The following is a 9,062-nucleotide window of genomic DNA, read 5'->3' on the forward strand; positions in this document are numbered from 1 at the left end:
TGGGAGGCAGAGGCAGGTGGATTTCTGAGTTCGAGGCCAGCCTGGTCTACAGAGTGAGTTCCAGGACAGCCAGGGCTATACAGAGAAACCCTGTCTCAAGAAAAACCAAATCCAAAAAAAAAAAAAAAACAAACAAACAAAAAAAAAAGGAAGGCTTGGTAACTTGGCTGGTTTCCTAACCAGGTGCCTCTTCTCTGAGCCGAAGGCCTTCTTAATGGAGTCCTCTGGCTTATTTTCTTTTCTCACCTTTTGCCTTATTTTTCCTGAGCCCACTTAAAATCCCGGATGTGTGTTTGTTCTCCCTGACAATCTGATTATTGAGCATGTAGCCATAAGGCTTTTGAGACAGGGACCTGGTCACACCCCTGTCTGGCCTCATTCTACAGCTCAGTTTGGCAGTCCTCCTGTCTCAGACTTCCAAATACTGGAATTCCAAATGTGACCCACTGTACCAGGTTCATGAACTGATTTTAAACGTCGTTATGTTCTCTTCCTCTCCCACCGGGAACTGCTGGGTAAAGGGCAGTCATGCTTGCGGTGTGGGCAAGTGAGAAGGCAGAAGCAAAAGACCCACGAATTTGACAACTGTCCCTGCTCTGGTGTGGCAGCGAGAGTGTATATTAAGAAGTAAACAAAGCGGGTAGGGTAGACGGTATAAATAAACGAAGAGATAGCGTACAGGAAGTCTTTTGTTGTTTTTAAGACAAGATCGTTTGTGTCTCGGACTGTCTTTGAACTGTTGAACCTCCTTTGTCCTGGGATCAAGGTACCAGTTATGCAGTGCCGGGAATCAACAGAGCAGCATCCCCAGCCCAGAAAGATTGTTTTTTTTTTTTTCCTTTGTAAGAACCCCACGACTGTCAGATGGGTGGAGGGACAGGGAATGAAGGCTTGGGGTTTGTTCAGCAACAACGTGGCAATGCATGTGGTGCCTTGTTCAGAACTCTAGGCTTTGACTAAGAGAGAGGACTGCAGTGTATGCAGCTCAGTGGCAGGGTGCACGTGTAAGACCCTGGACTCATTTCTCAACATCAGACGAGTTCCAAGAAGAGGACAGGGGACTTTGGACAGGTGGACTTAGTTTTCAGAGGCGCAAAGTCTGGAATGTGCCGGGAGATTGAAAACAAGTGGAAATAGTCCTGTTTGGACAGAGCTGATGGCCTGATAGGGGACTGGAGGTGCCCTGGTGTTTAAAAAATATTTACTTATAGACAGGGTTTCTCTATGTAGTCAAGGCTGACCTGGTCCAGGATGCTGGGCACCACTCCAGGCATACCTGTTTTCTGATGCCCTCTTCAATGCTAGTGTCATAGATGTTTTTAAGCCTGATTAAAGGGAAAGCCCTGAGCCCTCAGGAGCGGAATTTGGGTCATTCCCTTGGCTGTCGTATGACCCTGTGTCATCCCAGTTACGACTCATTTTCCTATCTGCAAAAAAGGAAGTAATTCTCGTTCCCCTGGGTTTTTCTCCTTTCGTCATCAGAAATGAATGAGTTAGGCCACAGAACACAAACAAAAGGGAAATATGTAATGTTTTGTAAGAGGCATCCATAAAAGTTATGGAGTCTCTCTGGGCATCTTTATAAGCACCATGAAAAACTTGTAAAGGAAGCACTTAAATGCGTTAATGACTACATCCATAGCAGGCTCATTCCAACTTTAAAGATCTCTCGGACCTAAACAACAACAACAACAAAAAATAACGAAAATGGGGTGTAGTTGGCTTTCAGTGACTCTGGCCACTAGTATCTGTTTACGGATTACACAGAATGAGAGTTTACCCACTTCACACGTCCTTATCAACTCTCCGTGAAGTTTAATGAAGGACAAAAGATGAAAGCGGGCTCGGCTAGCTTTCTGTGGTATTTCCACGTGCGTGTGGGGACTTTCCTTTGAGACAAGGCTGGGGTGGAGGCCAATAATAGCTGGTATCGCCTGACTGCTGCTAATACCAGGCTGATGAGAAGGTGACTACCGGAGCAACCTCTGATTAAACACAGCGGCACCCTCCCACCCTTGCCCGCGACCAGGAATTTTCCTGCTCCTCCCGCCCTCTCAGAAGGGGCTGAGGCAGCATCTGGCAAGAGAAAGCTAACATTTGTGTCGTGATTTCCTCTCTCCCAGGCGCTCGGACACGGATCCTTTCTGAGGGCATCAGGACCTCCTGGTACCTTCTAATTCTCTTTGCATTTCTAAATTGAGAAGCTTTGTCACCCGCTCCTCGCAGCCCAGGTCTCTCCCACTCCCCCCCTCCCCCGCAGGCCTGTGACTCCCTCGGTGTGCAAAATGCCGGTGACTCACGCCTTGCACAGCCTTCGCCCCCCAAAACACAATCACCCCCTCCAGGATCTAGCCCCACAGCTCATCGTCATCCCGCCCCAGCAGCCTTGGAGGTCTCCGGGCTGAGTCACACCAGAGGACCACCCTGGTCGGCATCCACACACACGCGGTCCCTTGCTCATGGCCTCCGCGCCGGCCACACCAACGCCCTTCCATTTCTCACAACTTGCAACGCTCCAGCTCCAACCCTCGACCCCCCTCCACACCCCAAATCTCCGGGAAACACAGAGCCGACGGAGCTGGCCTCGGGCGGCCTTTGATGGCTTTGTTATTGTTTGGGTTTGAATCGATACGCCCCTCCCCATCCTTCCTCCCCTGGCCGCGCGCGCCACCCAGCTCCCGCCTCCCTGCACGCCCAGCGCCCCTCCCCCTCCGTTTTGGCGCCTTTTCCTTCCCGCCACGTCGTGGCGGCGTTGGAGCGACCATTCTGACCGCGAGGCGCGGGGCGGGGCCCGCAAAGTCTTATGCAAATGAACCATCTTCTGGTTGGCTGGAGTCGCGCCAGGAGGCGGGGCCGGGGAGAGGGGTGTAGCCGCGAGGGGGCGGAGCGGAGGGGAGCGGCCCTCGTCCCGCCGCCTCCCCGCCCCCTCTCCGCCCTCCGCCGCCGCGCCAGCCCGGCTCCCCACCTCGGCCTCCCGGAGAGGCCCCGCCCCGTCCCCGCCCGCCGCGCGCGCCCTCCCCAGCGGCGCGCTCCGCCCCTTTACTCCTGGCGGCGGGGCGAGCCGGGCGTCTGCAGCAGCGGCCGTGGCGGCGGAGGAGGCAGGAGGGGAGTCGGCAGCGCCGGCGGCGGGATCGGCAGTAGCAGTAGCAGCAGCAGCAGCAGCAGCAGTCACAGTCAGCAGCAGCCCTGGGTCCCGCGGCGCCTCTCGCCCCGCCGCCTCCCACACTGCCTGACCCGGCCGGCGAGCTCGCCCGCCAGCGCCCTCACTCGTCCTCCGACTCGCCCTCGGCCTTGCGCGCCAGCCGCAGCCCGAGCCGCAACGCCACCCGCAGTCTGAGTCCGGGCCGTCGGCTCAGCCCCAGCTCGCTCCGCCGCCGCTGCTGCTCGTCCCGGCACCGGCGCCGCACCGACACCCTGGAGGTGGGGATGCTCCTGTCCAAGATCAACTCCCTGGCCCACCTGCGCGCCGCGCCCTGCAACGACCTGCACGCCACCAAGCTGGCGCCGGGTGAGTGTCCCCACCCCACCCCGAGCGCGCGGGTCGTTGTGGAGGGGGGAACGCCGGGAGACCCCCGCGTGGGCCGCGCGCGCTTAGTGTCCCGTGCCCTCTTTCCTAGGCAAAGAGAAGGAGCCCCTGGAGTCGCAGTACCAGGTGGGCCCGCTATTGGGCAGCGGTGGCTTCGGCTCGGTCTACTCGGGCATCCGCGTCGCCGACAACTTGCCGGTGAGTGGGCAACCCCGCCCCGGGGAGGGCACGCGGAGGGATGCTATGAGCAGAAGGGTCTGATGGAGACTTGGGTCTTCTTCCAGGTGGCCATCAAGCACGTGGAGAAGGACCGGATTTCCGATTGGGGAGAACTGGTGAGTGAGCCAGAGCCGGAGACCCTCGCATGGGTGGGTGGGTGGCGACGGGCGTGCCGGAACCGGCGCGCTAACCCTCGCCCCTCACCCTTTGCAGCCCAATGGCACCCGAGTGCCCATGGAAGTGGTCCTACTGAAGAAGGTGAGCTCCGGCTTCTCGGGCGTCATTAGACTTCTGGACTGGTTCGAGAGGCCGGATAGTTTCGTCCTGATCCTCGAGAGGCCCGAACCGGTGCAAGACCTCTTCGACTTTATCACCGAGCGAGGAGCCCTACAGGAGGAGCTGGCTCGCAGCTTCTTCTGGCAGGTGCTGGAGGCCGTGCGACATTGCCACAACTGCGGGGTGCTCCACCGCGACATCAAGGACGAGAACATCTTAATCGACCTGAACCGGGGCGAACTCAAACTCATCGACTTCGGGTCGGGGGCGCTGCTCAAGGACACAGTCTACACCGACTTTGATGGTGAGCCAGGGCCCGGGGAGGGAGCTGCCCACGGTGCCGGCCTGGAAGCCTCTGGCAGCCTCGGCTCCGGCCTTTTGTAAAGGTCATTGGGCCGCCTGGCTCGGAGCTGGCAGGGGTGGGGCAGAGGCGAGCTTCCCGGCATAATACAGCCGGGGATTTCAAGCTGGGTGAACGAACCTGCAACCTTTCTGGCGCTATTGCTTTTGTTTGCTTGTTTTTCTTTTCAGTAGGAATTTAGTAAAAATTCCATGCTTTCTCGGTGAATAAGAGGTGGGCAACCGGCTGTAGCCCAGATTTTAAAAGTATGACCCACTTTTCCTCACCAGTAGGAGGTGGAGCCGGTGGTGGCGGGAGACATTAGTGCCGGTTTTTTGTTTTTGTTTTTGTTTTTTTTCTTTTTGTAGTTTGTTTTGTTTTGTGGGGGAGTTTTAAGGTAGTTCTTAGAATTGCAGGGTTTTGTTTTTGTTTTTGAGGGTAAAGGAGTAAGAGCCGCGGTTTCACTCCACTTGGGGGTGTTGTGGGGTGACGGGGCCTGGAATGAATGTTGTGAAATAAGATCTGTTGCTGGTTTGAAAATTAGTTGGGTGTCTCCTCGGGGAGGATGAAAACCTATCTATCAGAGGGAGGGGCTTGGATCGCCTTCTTTCAGAAAAGGAGGGGAGGGGATAGATCAAAGCCAGAGAGTGGGTCGTGCTCTGAGTGGCTCGCCCTAACAAACTACGTCCTTTCAAAACTTGTGACTCTGGCTTGTGGTTTGAATTTCTTTGGAGGATGCTGGGCTGGGCTGCATTTTTTGTATTTAACAGTTAATGGCTGGCTGAGTCCTCCTCTGTGTTTTCCCCCCCTGGGCAAGTCTTTGCTGCCCCCTGTTGAGCACCAGGAGGCTAGCACTTTTTTTTTTTTTTTTTTTTTTTACTACCCAAAGTTTGTAAACAGGAATCACGTGGTCTGAAACCAGCCCTGCAACTGTACCTTTCCAGTCTAGGGAGGGGGAGAGTGTAGGTGTCGTTCCTTGCTTGCTAGAACCCAGAGGAAAGCTTTGCAAAGCACACCCTGACTCCAGTGTTGTCTATAAAGGCCCTCACCTGGTCCAGGTCTAGATGAGACTGTCCTGGCAGGGCCCTCAGGGTCGTTTGTAGTTCAAGGCTATCCCCACTGAGTGAGTGACTAGGACCTCTGGCTTTTCCGTGTCTTTCTTTGTCTTTGGCCTGGTGTGTAAGGGATTTGGGTTTAAGGTTTGGGCTCCCGGAGAGGTACCAAATACCACGTCTCCGTTTTCTGTCTGGACTGTTGAGGAAAGAATGTATATGATTGTTTTAAAGTCAAATCAGCCGGTCTCCTGAGAGCTGGGTTTAAAGGCATGTGCCACCAAACCCAAGCCAGGCAGTGTCTATTAAAAAAGCCAGGTGGTAGTGATGGTGGTTCATGCTTTTAATCCAGCGCTTAGGAGGCAGAGGTAGGCAGATTTCTTGAGTTCAAGGCCAGCTTGTCCTACAGAGTAATTTCCAGAGCTACACAGAGAAACTTTGTTAGGAGGGGGAAAACATTTTTTTTTAAAAAAAGAAACGGTTCAGACTAGTCGCTTTGTTTACTCTCACTAATGCCGGTTTCCTTCTGTTCCCTCTGCTGGTAGGGACCCGAGTGTACAGTCCTCCAGAGTGGATTCGTTACCATAGATACCATGGCCGATCGGCGGCTGTCTGGTCCCTGGGGATCCTGCTCTATGACATGGTCTGCGGAGATATTCCGTTTGAGCATGACGAGGAGATTGTCAAGGGCCAAGTGTTCTTCAGGCAAAGGGTCTCTTCAGGTAACTTCTCTCGCCCGAGCCCTGCCCTCCGCCCCTCGGTCCCCCACTCCCCACCTGGTTCTGTTGGTATATTAGAAAAGCTGGTCAGGGGTTACAAGAGAGAGTATAGGGGTCCTATTTCTGCCCACTTTTTTTTTTTTAATTTTTATTTTTTCATTTTCTTAGGAGAGTAGGGCCTCAGCCTGTCTCTGCCCCCCAACTACTGGGACTCCAGAGATGGTGGGATTTCGATGGGTCAGAGTTACTCCATTTGGTCTCGGAGTCCCATCTGCTGGGCCTTTTCTCTTTTAGTTTTTGGTTGAGTCATGCTCAAATTTGGAATAAGTTTAATGTACATCCCACCCCACCCCCCAAACACCAGATCCTGTAAAGTCTTAAGTACCAGCAGAGACCAAGTCTGTAAACAAAGTTTACAAAAAATAAAGGTCTGTCAAGCCTTCTCCCCTTAAGGCAATACAGCTCTCTAGAGAGCGAGGTCCTGGTGACGTGGTCCTGGTGACCTCATCCCGGGTAGTGTCAGTGGAGTCGGTAGGTGAGTTGAATCACCTCGCCCTGCTCACTGGTGGCTCATCAAAGCCTTGTCATCCTTCCTATTTCTGGTGAGTGGGTGTTGTGAGAGAGGCCCAGGCTATTGAAGTCTGAAACCACAGGGTTAAGAGGGGAGGCACTTTTTTTTTTTAACTGAAAGCAGACGCCGGAGGCTTTTGGGTATCTGTTATTTCCCACCCAGCAGTCTAAGGTGCCTCCTTAAAAACCCCAGACTTGTGGGTCTGGGGAAAAGAAGACCTTTGCATTACAAGAAAACAAGTTGAGTCATCACTCACCTCTGTCTGCTCTGCCTTCTGCAGAATGTCAGCATCTTATTAGATGGTGCCTGGCCCTGAGACCATCAGATCGGCCCTCCTTTGAAGAAATCCAGAACCATCCATGGATGCAGGATGCCCTCCTACCCCAGGCAACTGCCGAGATTCATCTGCACAGCCTGTCACCGACACCCAGCAAGTAGCACCCTTTCTGCTGTCACACCCTCCAGGATGGGAGAGCTTGTCTTCTGGCCTCCTGATGGGACCCTGCCTGCTTCACGGTGCAGGAACAGTAATGACAACTCATTCCAGACTCCAGGTCTCTGGGACAACCTCCCACAAGGAAAAGAGACTACTTCACTGGTCCTGGGCCCCTCTGGGCCCTCCATAGACTCGGCGTCTAGTGTTGCTGGGCTCCGAAGAATCCCAGGGTTGGGGTGGGAGTGGGTCAGAGCCCTGTCATGGAACTTTAGTCACCATGGAGACTGTGGGTCACCAAGATGGGCCAGGGTAGGGGAAAAAACATTGGGGGTGGGATAAAAACTAGCACCATATTTAAGTCCCTGTCACCTCTTCCAACTCCTCTGAGTGCCTTCTGTGGGGCTCCGCCTGTGCTGGGAGAAGAAATACTTGAACTTTACCTCTTACCTGCTGCTTCTCAACTTCTGCCTGGGTTTGCTTCTCTCCTCTCCTCTCCTTTCCCATCCCCCACTTCCTATGAAAGGTGCCATGGGAGAGGCTGCAGGGCCAACTGCTGAGCCACCTGCCCTTTTTCTGCCTCCTTTAGTAAAATTCCCAAGTGAACTGGTCTTCCTTTTTGGTTTCCACTTAACCGTTTCAAAGCCAAGACCTCAACACAGAACGCAACGCACAACCAATGCAAAAACCAGACAAGCTGTAAATGTGTGTATAGTTCGGCATGGCAGCCTGCAAAAGGATTGTAGATGATAACAATTTTAAAGAAAAAAAAATGCCTTTAAGTTATTTTATGTGTTGGGGGGGGTGGGGTTGGTTTGGGTTTTTTTTTTTTGTTTTGTTTTTTGTTTTTGTTTTTGAAAGACGGCACATTCTAGCCCGGAAGTCCATGTTTTAATGTATTTATTTATTTATTTATTTGGTTACCTTCCTGTTCCAGGCTTCCACTGACTGTTGCCCTGAGGGTTTTATTGTCATGTTCTGTCTCTCTTTCTCTTTTTTTTTTTCTCCTCCTGACTTGGGGACCTTTTTTGGGAGGGTGGGCTGCGGCGTTTGCTGGGGTGTAGGGGCTCTGGTGGGACAGCTGCTGTGGCCCCCTTCTGCGGCCCCCCCCCTTGCCTGCTCGCTGAAGTGCGTGTAGGGTCTGCTGACTGTGTACATAGACGGAAAGGCAGTTCCGGTGTGGTGCGGGTGCCTTTCGGATCCTCTCTGGGGCCGCCCTTGCAGCAGCCTGCGGCCCACTGGTTTGATCTGAGTGAAATATACTGTACAGGGGAATAAAAGAGATCTTATTTTTTTTTTTATACTTGGCATTTTTTGAATAAAAAACCTTTTGTCTTAACTTTTGAGTTTTCCATTCATTCATACAAAGATGTATGCGTGGTACAGAGACAAGTAGACTGGCCACTTTCAGGACTAGATCTGATTTCCTGCTGGGGCACAGAAGTACCGGGCTTTCCGAACCAACCATTGCTGGATAGGACCTGGGCCTTCCCTGCCGGCTCTCTGCCAAGGAAACCCCCTGACTGTGACCAATTCCCATCAACAAAAGTTTAGGGACTGTCAACCCTTTCAAAGCAGGTGCAGCTGAATTGTAGCACTGGGGACATGGGGACAAGACTTGGCTGGGACTAATTTTTTCTGACATGATGTCATGTAATCAGCTGGCACTGAACCCTGTCGCTACTCCATCAAACAATGGGATTACAGGAATGACCACAGGCAACACTTGGGAGTTTATGTATGTGAGTATACTGTAGCTGTATTCAGAAGAGGCCATGGGACCCCATCCCAGATGGTTGTGAGCCACCATGTGGTTGCTGGGTATTGAACTCAGGACCTCTGGAAGAAGTCTGTGCTCTAACCACTGAGCCATCTTTCCAGCCCCCTTGGTGTCTTTGTATTTCAAAGCCGGGGTTTCTCTTTAGC

The 9,062-nt window shown here is 53.1% G+C and overlaps 1 protein-coding gene across 1 annotated transcript; it reads left to right on the forward strand.

The window, feature by feature from the left end:
* Window positions 1–3,176: 3,176 nt before the first annotated feature.
* Pim1 (Pim-1 proto-oncogene, serine/threonine kinase) lies at window positions 3,177–8,475 on the forward strand. The gene is made up of 6 exons (XM_052163604.1): window positions 3,177–3,508; window positions 3,618–3,724; window positions 3,811–3,861; window positions 3,959–4,325; window positions 5,959–6,135; window positions 6,984–8,475. The coding sequence occupies exons 1-6, from the start codon at window positions 3,427–3,429 to the stop codon at window positions 7,139–7,141; spliced, it is 942 nt and encodes a 313-aa protein (XP_052019564.1). The 5' UTR covers window positions 3,177–3,426; the 3' UTR covers window positions 7,142–8,475.
* The last annotated feature ends 587 nt before the right edge of the window (window positions 8,476–9,062 follow it).

The sequence above is a fragment of the Apodemus sylvaticus genome, chromosome 19 (genome assembly GCF_947179515.1).
Source record: "Apodemus sylvaticus chromosome 19, mApoSyl1.1, whole genome shotgun sequence".
Classification (NCBI taxonomy): domain Eukaryota; kingdom Metazoa; phylum Chordata; class Mammalia; order Rodentia; family Muridae; genus Apodemus; species Apodemus sylvaticus.

Bases quoted from the DNA above. Each gene is read 5' to 3' on its own strand.
- Pim1 (XM_052163604.1), top strand. From the start codon at position 3,427: ATGCTCCTGTCCAAGATCAACTCCCTGGCCCACCTGCGCGCCGCGCCC. The intron at 3,725-3,810 runs GTGAGTGGGCAA...GTCTTCTTCCAG, and splicing joins GCGTCGCCGACAACTTGCCG to GTGGCCATCAAGCACGTGGA. The intron at 3,862-3,958 runs GTGAGTGAGCCA...CACCCTTTGCAG, and splicing joins TTTCCGATTGGGGAGAACTG to CCCAATGGCACCCGAGTGCC.